Source organism: Chiloscyllium punctatum, chromosome 22 (genome assembly GCF_047496795.1).
Source record: "Chiloscyllium punctatum isolate Juve2018m chromosome 22, sChiPun1.3, whole genome shotgun sequence".
Lineage (NCBI taxonomy): Eukaryota > Metazoa > Chordata > Chondrichthyes > Orectolobiformes > Hemiscylliidae > Chiloscyllium > Chiloscyllium punctatum.
The window spans coordinates 44,992,284-45,005,293 of record NC_092760.1 but is presented as its reverse complement, the minus strand read 5'-3'; the positions used below and the strand labels follow the sequence as shown (position 1 = coordinate 45,005,293).

Genomic DNA, 13,010 nt, shown 5'->3' with positions numbered 1-13,010 from the left:
AAACACTGTAGTCATAAGAGTGGCTGGAATTCCTTGCTGGGGACCAGCTAACCTGAGCAACTAAATCTTAGCTTTGTTTGTTTAGGCACGATAATGCACCATGGGAATATATTAAGTGAGCCAATTCCTTTCTTTTGCACTGGCATAATTTTCAGCAAGGGAGACAGGCCAGTGATTGGACATCCAGGTCAATTTTTCTTTTCTTACCATTAGCATTAAGACTAATTGAAACCCTTTCTGGAATAGTTTAGCTAGCTCAGTACAGAACCTCTGTTTCACATAACTTAGTACTGCACAGGAAGACCATATTCAACTTGTAAAACTGGATAAAAGGTATTAGCTTACCACTACTTTTATGGCAATATACCATGTTAATTAATCTTTCTTCACTTAGTCACTGTAACTAATTGTGGGGCTGTGGAAAACTGATTCGTGAAGTAAACCAGCACCAGCATGCAAAGCACCATTAATCAACTACAGGCAAATGAATGAAATCCAACCATGATTAAAATGGTTGGCAGATTATACATGCTTCTATTTTAATAGAACATAAAGGCTAAATTGTCCCTTGGGTGCTTTAGGATGCAAAGTACATATGAAAGCGTTTAGACTCCTGTTTCCAATGGAGTTGCTGCAAATTGATAGATTCTAATTGTTAGCGGTAAGGCAACTTTGTTATTGAGCTATTATTTTCCTTTGTACCATTGTTGGCCAAATTGCATCATTCACTGACTGTCACTGAGAGGCTGGATAAGCTACCTCAGGACTCAGTCAATGCTGCTTGTCAACATGTGAAGAAGAGCAGCAATGAAAGAACCTTCCTACAGAGAAGCACCTATGCACTTTCCTGCAGAGATCAATAACTGCAGCACTAGGTGACGGGTGTCAAATGGCATCTCCGTTTAGGAGTTGGTGCTCCAATTCATCACAATAGCATTTCAAAATCTCTCTGAAGCATATTTTGTTGCCGTATCGAAGGCATTTCCTAATGTGAATTGTGATAACTTTCAGAAATTAAAGTCTAAACTATGTATTTAGTTGCTAGACTTTGCATGTTATAGCAGTTGAAAGGACAATTTTCACCTTATCCACATGATGACTGAAATCAGGTGGAGAATTAATACTCCATTTATTTACCCAACATTTAGCCACTAGGAGCTGAAAATTTGATTACACACAAGACCATTGTCAAACAGGTTATGGCACTGAATCAAACAAGGAAAGAATAATTTAGATAATTAAAAGCTTGGTCAAAGAGAAGACGAGATGTTCCAGTGCTTAGGGCCAAGGCAAATAAAAATACAGCCACCAATAGTGAAGCAATTAAATTTGGGGATGCCCAGGAGACCACACTTAGAAGTTGAAGTCACAAAGCTCTTGCGATTTGAAAAACATTTGAGTCAATATATTGTGACATTACAGAGTAATGGACATTTTTATTCAATGAACTCTTGAAATTCACAACAATAAAAAGAAAATCAAAGTTAGAGAAGAAAGCTGCAAAAAAGATCAAATCAAGAAATCTGTTAATTTTATGGATCACAGAGTCTTTAGATATTGACCCATTGGAGAATATTAATACAGAGAAGTTCTCCAGACTGTTTTAAGAGCAGAAGAGGAGGAGAAAGTAAATTGTACCAGTTCTCCACAGCATGCTAATACCAGTTACCTATCTACATGTCGACTAACACTCTGCTTAAATGCATCCACTGCAGTATTCTGGTCAGCAATCTGGCCTCTCTTGAAAGATGTGTTACTGTATGCATACCCATTTGGAGGAGGGAAGCAGGGTGTTGACGAATACTGAAAAACAAAATAAAACAAAACATGAAGAAAACGATTGCATATGGATCTAGATACAATAAGATTGTGTGAACACTACATATTGATCTGGATATTGTGTGAAGTCCAAACTCAGGTTTAGAAACATTGACAACTCAGTTTTGCACTAAACAATGTACAGGAGCAGGTTGTTCAAAGTTCTAAAACTAACATTGGGCATCAGAAGATTTTGTTAAATCAAGATGAATTCCATTTTGTTTGGGTCTTAAGGCATGAAGCCAATAGTTACTGCAGTTAGCAACGTTTGACAAATGTTCATGTTCAATCTTGGAGAAGGAAATCTTGGAACACAACTATGACCATACCACACAGTCCTGTTTTAGATTTTGCAGAAAGTGACATGCATCGAAACATATTTTACCAACAGTGCAGATCATACGTAAAATTAAAATTGTTCTCGGAATGAGGGATTCTAGAGAAGCGGGAGGTTGCCCCCAGAGTGTCAAGAGGATTTGCTGGAAATGTATAAAATTAGGATGGATTTATATAGAATAAGTAGAAACTGTTTCCAATGGTTGAATAAATGACGACCTAGAATTAAATACTAAAGAACTGTGGATGCTGTAAATCAGAAAACAAAAACAGAAATTGCTGGAAAAGCTTGGCAGATCTGGCTGCATCTGTGGAGAGAAATCAGAGTCAATGTTTCAGGTCAAGTGACCCTTGCTCCATAGAGACCCTACTCTCCACAGATGCTGCCAGATCTGCTGAGCTATTCCAGAAATTTATGTCTTTGTTTCTGACCCAGATTTAACTTCATTTGAAATGATTGCTAAAAATAGCCAGTGGTGATATGGGGAAAAAAATTTACATAAATAGCAGAAGAACATTTACATCATAGTCGCTTTCTGATATGGAAGTGGATACTGAATCAAATTAGTATTCAAAAGGAAATTGGATAAACACTTACAGCAACAAAAAAAAGCAGAGATTTGTTTCTACCATTTGGAGGTGGTGGAAACAAGCAGTGGGAGAACTTGATGGGCTGAATGACCTCCTTATAGTGCGCTATCCTATAAATACAGATTTGAGAGAAAAGAAGGTTGAGGGGAGATTTGATAGCATTGTGCATGAGGGGTCTGGACAAGGTTGATAGAGAGAAGCTATTCCCACTGGTGGAAGGATAAGGAACCATAGGATACTGGTTTAAGATTAGTCTCAAAAATGGCTGAAGTCAAACTGAGGGAAAATGTTTTTAGATCAGGAGTGATTAGAATAAGAAATGCACCATTTAAAAGAATGCTGGGGGTTTTCTTCAGATAATTATCCAATTTCCATTTGACAGAAAAAATTTAGGGCTACAGAGAAAGGACAAGGAGTGGAATGATCAGAGGGGCTACAACAATTCTCGGATTCTAATGAGGAAGAGCAACTTGATGTTGTTGAAAGCACTTGGGGCTTTAGTTTCACTGCAGTCAATCATCGCTCCTGACCAGAACAGGATAACCTTTCAGGCATATTTTATATGAGAACTGGGAAATTGTTCTGAGTATTCAAGTATAAAGAACATAGTAAGGTAAAGAAATGTTGAGATACGCAGTATCGCTACAATGATCTATAATCTGAAAGAAAAACAGGAGTTTGTAAGAGCCTGACATGATCCTTAGTTCAAAGCAATTAAAGCAAAGTCAAAAGTTCCAGAGGATCATAGGTGTTGAGTGAGTGAGTGAGTGAGTGAGTGAGTGAGTGAGTGAGTGAGTGAGTGAGTGAGTGAGTGTGAGAGCGAGTGATTTAACCCAAGGGTCACCATGTCTCAGGCAAAGGGTGAGGTCCAGAAGCCAAGACATTAGAAATAATCTCAGCCATGTGGGAATTAAACCCCCATTGTTGGTGTCAGACTGTACCACAAACCTGATGTCCACCTTACTAAGCTGACCAAACCACATCCCCCAGCCTATAAAAGCAGATAGGGGGAACGGTGCTTTATCAGAAGCTAAATAGTGACTGTACTGATGCAAAACTTTCCTTTTCCACAATATTCATCAAAATGGGCCCAGAATTTTATGATAGAGATAGTGATGAGGTTATCAGCACTGATCGTCGTTAAGTAGTAACGAAACTTAAGGCATCCATACGTGTGCAGAAGAAGATCAAATTACGGCCAAAAGTCCTTTATGATCCTGACAACTTTATTTCTCAAAAATGGAGTCTCATGTCCTTAAAAGGAGGAAAATGCTGTGGTGCAGAATAGCATAGAGAGGATATTGCAGAAATTGGGCCCTAGGCAACTAAAGGCAACCAATGCTACATCAAGTAAAATTAGGAATGTCCAAAAACCAAGAATTACAGGAGCAGAGATATCTGGGATCTGGCCACATCATTCAGGTCATGGTTTATCAAAGTGACATTACCAATTTAATGTTAAATGGGAAGATTCAACTTGAGAAATTTGAGCTCAGTTCCTCCTGAAGAAGACAAGTCCAAACTCATTCCATATTTCTGGACTGGAATAAAGCATCTGGATCCCAGACATCAAACAATACTGTAATAATATATTATTCAGATATGATGAATAGGATCTTTGTATTAAAGCAAAAGAACAATCTGGTAACATAGAATGCTAGTAACATTGCAAAGAGTCACGTTACTTACACAGCATAAACTAGGAAGATTGTCTTACCTCCTCAGATTGACGCCTCATTTCCTCCTGTCTGCGTTGTACATCTGTTGTAGAATCTGCCACTTGATGTAGGTCCAGTTCCCAAGGAACTCCTCGGAAATTCTCAAGGGGTGGCTCCCAGCCATTTCTGAACCTCGGCACATATGGGGGAACATGCTGCTCCTTTGGCCAATCAGCCCTGTAAGAAAAGGGAACACGATCTGTAACTGTGAGCTACGAAGTAGGTGATTCCCAGTTTTTAAAACATTGCTTTATTTCACCTGTCAGTCTTAATACCTGCATAAGAGAAATAATGGATCCAATGACAAGTATTGCACAGTCAGCACACAAATTTAATAGGGAAATGATAAGGAGAAAGCTATCACTATACACAGAAAGAAAAAAATCTGTCCACATTCACTCCGACTATCAGAATGCTGGACAGTTATCAAATCCTATGATCTATTAGTACTGTTATTTTATACACCAGAATGGCAGCCAATTTGTAAAAAGAAAGACCTCAAGAACAGAATTCTGGCATAGGATTTGAATGAACATTCTGTAGATTTAGAAGAAAGATCTAACATTTACATAAACTTGTACTTGGCACGTCAGACTACACTAGAATTCTGAACCACAATGCAGTTTCTTTCAGGTCAAATGTGTCTCCAGAGACGTGGAGTGGATAGAAATGGAGAACAGTTCAGGTTTTCTGTTCCTGTCTGAATTCTTTCATTATACTTATTTCTATGCAATCATCTTCATGTATCTCTCAGCTCTGTACAGTATGTTAATTGTAGCCTCATGGCACAGCCTTCAGACAAACCATTCACTGTTCCTGTAAGTGTCCCTGCTTGGATCTCAGCTTTGCTTTATTCTCCATAATTGGTTTTTCTTCACACTACTGTCTTTATATGCCTTGCACAATATTTTTCATTCTCTCAATATTGATTATTGCTGACTCCTTTCCTCATTGATTCTAATTTTATTAGTCCTCATTAATATATGTTGAAAAAACATTTCTGCCATATGAAGGACCAATGACAAAGGGGCTTTGTCTAAAAATGAAAGTCAAACTTGTTGTGTGCGAACTTATGAAATACTTCATTACACAAAAGATGCTAGGCATTTGGAGTTCTTCTGCAAACAGTAATTGAAAGGAGTTTAGTTGTCCATTTCAAATGTAAGTTTAATCAATTTCTGTTACTCAAAGACATTAACAGAAATAGGACAAAGACATGTCTAACAAAAGGAGCTGCAGATCAGCCATGATCTCAATAATCATGGAACTGGCTCAAGAGGTTAAATGACCTCTCCTGTTCTTATATTTCTAACTTGTCACCTCAATCTATGGGCCTTCCATTATCTCAGTTTGTCTTTCATGTGCTTCTCTCGAAATGTGTTTCCTTGATGTAAAATACTAATGTTAATCATTATAGATTTGGGTTAATCAAAGATATCAATAAACAAGTGCAGAATGTTATTTCTATCAATGCGAACTTTGTCTCATCCTCTCAAAGGCTAAACCGAGAATTAGATACTGCAATACAAACACTGCACTGAAGGTGGTACTACTACATTTTTTACAAACATGGATACTAGAAAAGCAAAACAGAATTAGCGGATATGAGAAACACATAGGAAATTGATCTGTGTGTAACTGAGGAGGACAGGTTAGTCTCTCAAATCTAATGACAGCTCATATCTGAATCATTAAAGTGTCTTCTTTCTTTACCATTATATACCAGGTTTGCAATGTTACCTTTGCTGATGCTCCCATTCATGTAAAATAGAAGTACCATGGCTTTAAATATATGGTAATGGATTAATACCCTTGAGTTTATGTGTGCTGGTGCATCACTGACTTCAAACTAAACTACAGGAGGGTTTTACATTATACATTACATAAAGGCTCTAGTCCAATAGTACCTGTCTACTTATTCCTACAAATGTGAAGTTTGAAAATGCACTAGTTTATACAATACTATATTCTTCTTATCGCTCCTGAATGCTGTCATTCTTGCTAGTTATGTCTGAATACCAGCACACCATGAATTAAAACAAAAATCAGGAACTTCTGTTACTCAGATGATATAATTTTGAAATAAGTGCAAACTGTTGGAAAGAGGTTTGGCTATCTAATAGAAAACAGATTTCTAATAAGGGAGGCATTTTCAAGATGACAGCCAGGGATCAGTGTTCAGGCCACTATTACTGATTACATATATTAATAACTTAGATGAGAAAAGTAAATGTACTATTGTCAGGTTTGCAGATGACACAGAAATAGGTGGGAAGTGAAGTAATGTGGTTGACATAAAGAGGCTGCAGAGGGATATAGACAGGTTAAGCGATGATTTTAAAAAACTTAGCAAATGGAACATAATGTGGGGAAAATGTGAGGTTATGCACTTTTAAAGGCAGAACAGAGGAGCTGCTTAGTATTTAAATTGAGAAAAGAATGCAGAAAGTTATAAAACAGAGGAATGTATTGTCCTGTGAGAAAGTGAACGAGAGAGCCTACAGGAATACAAGTGGTCCTGTGTCCCAGTAAACAGTGGGCCTTCTAATTTACGAGCTTGGTCATCTGCCACCCATCACTACCATAGCAGGTCCATCTCCATAGCAGCCTCCAACAAGACAAGGCAGTTGGTTTTTGCAGGTTCGAGCTAGAATCGTGGGTTCAGGCAAAACTCACAACACCTCATACCTATTTCTCTGTAGAAAGTCCAGACCTGCATATTGAAGTCAGCCCAGACAGCGACAGAATTGCAATTAATATTGTGTTGCCAAAATGGGAGCAATGGTCTATTCGTATTATCACTAGACTGTTAACCTAGAAACCCAGAAAATGTTCTGGGGACCCGGGTTTGAATCTTGCCATGGCAAATGGTGGAATGTGAATTCAATAAAAATCTGGAATTAAGAGTCTAATGATGACCATGAATCCATTGCCAACACAATCCATTGTATCAGGAAAAATCCATCTGGTTCACTGGCTAACTCTTAACTGCCCTCTGGTCAATTACATATTGGCAACGATTGCTGATCTAGTCAGAGATGCCCTCATTCCATGAATGCATGTATGAAGAAAAATATAAAACACAATGAATCGCTATTGCACCTGATCGCTGACTAATTACTGCCTATTCAAAGTGTTAGGTGTAAGATTAAAAGGCCCTAATTAAGGTTAAAAAGGCCCTAATTTGATACTTCAAAGTGATAATGTTTGTTGATACTCATGATGTAGCTCAATAGAATAAAATACAGAGGAATTTCTGTGAGGAGACATGCGTAAGTTGTGGAGGAGACATTGAAGGGACAGGTATTATAGGAGGTCACAGTTTCGGAATAAGTTGATACCCTTGAAACTATAACTGCTTTTGGAGAGGAACAAAGAAAAATTGCATGACAAGCAGTTCCACGGAGTGTAGACAATAATGCAACATTACTGGGAGAGAGATCCTTGTTGGTATTGTGGAAGCTGAAGATTCATGGCCATTCTATGAACCTCTACTTTCATCTTTGTCAGGAGTCCAGCACAATGGCTAGAAGATAGATCGGGATCCATTGTACCCGAGTTATTGTTGAGGCTTCCAGAATGCCCTTTTAGAGTTCAAATATTCATTCGGTTTTCACAAGGCCATTGCAAGGGAGACAGCTCACAGGAGCACAATCTCTAAGCATCAAGGTTTCTATGGTCTATCATAGGCTTACCCAAGGACCCAATGCATGGTGGTGCACCTAGAGCAATCAGACTCAAAAATATCATATGGATGAACTACTTATGGAGATGTCAGACTTTTAATTCTAACATATATTCTTTTTTTAGAAAAGGAGCTGCTACAGACAAGAAATAACTGCGAATGCAAATATAGTGACTGCCTGGCAGAGTCCTGTATGGGCCCATGGAATGTCACACCTGTATGTTGCCAGGTATATCTCAACATGGAAAGACGAAGAGATAATGGAGGTAATGAGTGGCTGACTACTCACTACACCTATCCTACAAGCATGTTTTACCCTTCTAGGGATTATACAATACAGCATTAAACACTGTAACTTCTGTTCTGTGTATATTAGTTCTGACATACCAGTATGCAGACTAGTGAGCTCGAAAGATCACAGTTTGAGAATTCTCAAACACTTCTGTAGTACAGGTAAAGAAATGGAAAAACAAACATTTATCTGGCTCATTTTGGGTGCTGCCTGCCAGCCAGCCAGCCAGCCAAAAGGAACAAACAAACTGCAGAAGCCAGCAATCTGAAACAAAACCAGAAATTTGCTGCAGAAACTTAGCAGGTCTGGCAGCATCTGTGGAGAGAAAGCAGAGTTAACATTTTAGAACTGGAATTGCCCCTTGATTAATAAATTAATATGGTCTGGGAGAAAGGCATCCATAAGGGAATGGATTCTTTAAAATTAATCTTATTGTCACCAAGCAAAGGAATGGATGAATAATGAAGGAGAGCTTATTTAACCCCTGTGCCTGGGAGTTTTAACGATATGTTGTCTGGAATCATAAATTGAGGAACCTCAACCAGGGAATGGATGTAAGAGTAGGCCTAATTGACTGTAGTTGCTCTTATTACTTAAGTTACTATTCCCTACAGTGGGAAGCCAACTGACAGTTAGCAGGCCCATAATTCTTTTCTTACAAATTTTTTGACCCTTTAGTCAACCAATGTGTTCCAAAGTTTTACAAATGACCTTTTATTCTTCTAGGTGTTACTCCACATTGCTATTCACCAAAAAGAAAAACATGGATGATAGTGAGATTAAGGACAGGTAGGTTGATATTCCAGACCATACCATTTTAAAGAAGGTGGAGGTGTTGGGTGTCTTGAAAAAGCCCGGATGGGATTTATCCCAGAATACTGAAGGTAGCAAAGGCAGATATTGCTGGAGACTTAACAGGGATCTTGGTGTCCTTCTTAGCCAGGCAAAGTTCCAAAAGACTGGAGACTAGTCAATATTGTTGCTTTATTTCAGAGCAACAGGGACAATCCAGGAAAGTATAGGCCAGTGAGCCTTACATTAGTGGTAGGAAAATTATTGGAGAAGGTTCTTTGGAACAGTATTTACTCATATCTGGAAAAGAATGGACTTATTGTGGTAGTCAACATGGGTCTGTGTTGGGGTTTCTTTTCTCAAATTTGGTCGAGTGTTTTTAGGAATGACAAAGATGATTGTTAAAGGTTGGGTAGTGGATGTTGTCAACATGAATTTCAATAAAGCATTGACTTCTTTGTAGGCTGGTCCAGAAGATTAAGTCATATGGGATGCACAGATGGATGCAAACTTTGCTTGATCATAGAAGAGAGAGGATAGTTGAGAAGGGGTGTTTTTTTTAAACTGGATGTCTGGGAGCTGTGGTGTTCCGCAAGGATTCATGTCTGTGCTAGGACCTCTGATATCTGTAATATAGATGCTTTGGACAAAAAAAAAAATGCAGGTTACCTGATTCATAAGTTTGCAGAATTGGCACCATTGTTGTTAGTGAGGAAGGTTGTCAAAGGCTATAGATCAGTTGAAAAATTGGGCAGAGAAATGGCAGATGGAATTTAGACCTCCCAAAACTTTTGTCTGGATAAGTGCAAGAGAAAGGTGTACTGTAAATGGCAGGATCCTTAGGAGCATTGATATACACAGGGATGTTGGGGTGCGAGTTCAGAGTGACAGAAGTGGATCAGGTGGCAAGCAAGGCTTACAGCCATACTTGCCATCAATCAATTGGACATTCAGTATAGAAGTTGGCAAATCATGTTGCAGCTGTATCAAATTTTAGTTAGAAATCATTTGAAGTATTATGTGAAGTTCAGGTCCTCATTCTCTAGGAAGGACGTGGAGGTTTGGAGAGGGTGTAAATGAGGTTTACCAGGACATTGGCTGGATTGGAGTGTATTAACTGTAAGAAGAGGTTGGACAAATTTGAATTGTTTTTGCTAGCGTGCCAGAGGTTGAGGGGCTACTTGATAGAAGTATATAAAATTGGAGAGAGACATGGAATGGGGTGGGCAGTCAAAGTCTTTCTTTTCCCCCCATGGTGGAAATGTCAAATACTAGGGGACATAAGTGTAAGGTTGGAGGGGGAAAGTTGAAAGGAGATGTGCAAGGAAAGGTTTTTATTTTTACACAGAGGGGGTAGGTTCCGTGTTGCCAGGAGAGGTGCTCGAAGCAAATACAATAGCAATATTGAACAGGCATTTGGCCAGAAACATGAACAGATAGGGAATAGAGGGATATGGACCACGTGCAGCCAGGTGGGATTAGTTTAACATGACATCATTGTGGGTCAGAGTACCTGTTCCTGTGCTGTACTGATCTATGATCTATGACCTATGACCTGGACACCACTGCCTACTACTGCATTCCCACCCAGGAGTCTTTCCAGCAATCTCTGGCCATTGAGATGGGCCGGTAAATTTCATGGCAGACTCTATGGTCACACCAGCCAGAGGTTTAAGATGATTCCACATACTCAAAGCTTCATGGACATCAGTATCTGGTAAGGCTGTTTGGCTGTTAAGAGATTCCTGAGAGTGTGTTAGTGTTTTTCAAGGAGTGTCTATATAAAAAAAAATGTCAATTTTAAAAGTTTGAGAATTGCCTCTGAGGTTTATCTCCAACAATTTGCCAATGTTATCAGAATTCCTGCTAGAAATGGGATTGAACATTATGTTGAGGCACAATGCAGCAGAGACGCACATACTGAACAGGAATGGTGGAGGAGCAGTTCAAATAAGGGCATCCATTTGTCACTTCATTCCCTCTGCTCGTTTTGACACACTGCAATAGCATTTGATTCTATCCTGAGTAAGGCAGGCGAATCCGTCAGGAAAGAAATGTGCTCTCCTGAACTCCAGAAAGGAAATCTAGACTGGAGCATCTGATGGAGAGAGCTGAGCACTCAATACAGATCACAAAGATGTCAGACTCCAGCTGGAAGTTAAAGTTATTCCTTATGCAGCTCATTCCCCTTCTCAGACTTGAATTATTCCAGCTGTGGTACAGCCAAGTCAGCAGCTGTTATGGAAATCTTAATACCAGATTGATCTCTCTTCCCAACTGCATGTAGCTTTGCACTGTCAGCAGTAACAATACATATTCATTACACAGCAGTAAATTACTGGAAATTAATTAACATGTGCAACCATACATCCCATGTCTGTCTCTGAATTTCCAACTACAGCAGAGTGCAGATGTCAATGTTTGAGAGAAAGACAAGCTGTGTAGGTGATGCCAGGGGAACCTGTACTTACTTCTTAGGCACCAACACAAATCCAGTGACTTCAGAACAGAATTTCTCAATTACTTCACCACCAAATCATTTGCTGCACAATGAACATTGATTCTCCATGAATTCTTAAATGCACGATACAATCATTCCCTTAGTTTTGCAGTTGGCATCTTGCAGAAAATCGGGTCTAGTTTTCTCACCTGGACCTGGTCCATGCCTCACCCAGTGACTCCCACAGCTTCACCTCCTTTGCAATGAGGTGGCCTCTGAGAAATTCTGTTGCATCTTTGGAAAGCAGCGGGCTTATGATGGTCCTGGGTATGTCTGGACCGCCGATGGCCTGAACAACCTACCCAATACAACACCACATAGGAATCAAAATCAAAACAAAAGGTGTAAAAGGACAAACTCATTGCAAATGTATTGCTATCAAATTGTCTGATTCATAACAAGGTCAGGCAGATTGAAATGGAGGGGTGTGAACATGGAGTTTTTCAGATAGCTTAAAGGATCTTTCCTGGTCTAAAAACAGTGTTATCCAGGCACTTAGGTGTTTATCCTTCACACCTCACTTCAACTGTCAAGTTTCTTGAAGTTTCTTGCAGCAACAAACTAAAAAGTAACATTAAAATGGAGCCACACAACCTCTGTAAAATATTTTGGTCATCAACCCAACACTGAAGAGCATAATACTTATTCATCCTTGAGCAGCCTTTGTTTAAACTGTTACGTGGTCAGGTTGGGTTTTTATCTTTTTAAATGCCCTTTTGCTCAGGGGAACGGTGGAGGAGGATGAGGTGCAGAAGAAAGCATTTCCTGATGTTTAAAATTTTATAAATTCGCTACCAAATCTAATTTCACCAAGGTACCTAAGACAACAACCTTTGTCTATTTGTTCCTTCTTCATTTCGGAGATGGATTTTTCAATGGATGTTAACCTGTTCTGAACACAAATATTTCAGCTAATCTAAAGCTCAGACTTTCAAATGTGACAATAGCATATGCACCTTGCCTCATTTATACATTAGTATCTAGAACAAGTGTTATGGACCAGGCCAGACCCCCTCAAAATATTTTAGTAAGGTAGTCTAGACTCTAACTACTTCTTATTTTAAAGGCAAATGAAAAGTGCTGTGTTCCAGATGCGATGTAACTGGTCAAAGTAGTCAATGTTAAGTGAAACACAAATTATTTGAACACTATGTATAAATAAAAAAGAAAGGAGGAATTTAGAATAACTTAACTCTCTTGGAATACGTAACAGAATGATAGATACAGCAACTATTGCTAATTAACTGTTCCAATATAGTAACATCCCATATAAAATGT

The 13,010-nt window shown here is 38.9% G+C and overlaps 1 protein-coding gene across 4 annotated transcripts in view; it reads right to left on the bottom strand.

Moving 5' to 3' along the window:
- eps8l2 (EPS8 signaling adaptor L2) overlaps positions 1-13,010 on the bottom strand; it is a 164,153-nt gene that overhangs the window by 18,620 nt on the left and 132,523 nt on the right. For 3 of the 4 annotated variants that reach the window (XM_072592188.1, XM_072592191.1, XM_072592189.1), the window contains 3 exons: positions 11,882-12,030; positions 4,463-4,640; positions 1,670-1,803 (listed from right to left, as the gene is read on the bottom strand). In XM_072592188.1, coding sequence (XP_072448289.1) covers positions 1,670-1,803; positions 4,463-4,640; positions 11,882-12,030 — 461 coding nt within the window. The remainder of the gene's footprint in view (positions 1-1,669; positions 1,804-4,462; positions 4,641-11,881; positions 12,031-13,010) is intronic. The other variant, XM_072592190.1, reaches the window with a different exon arrangement.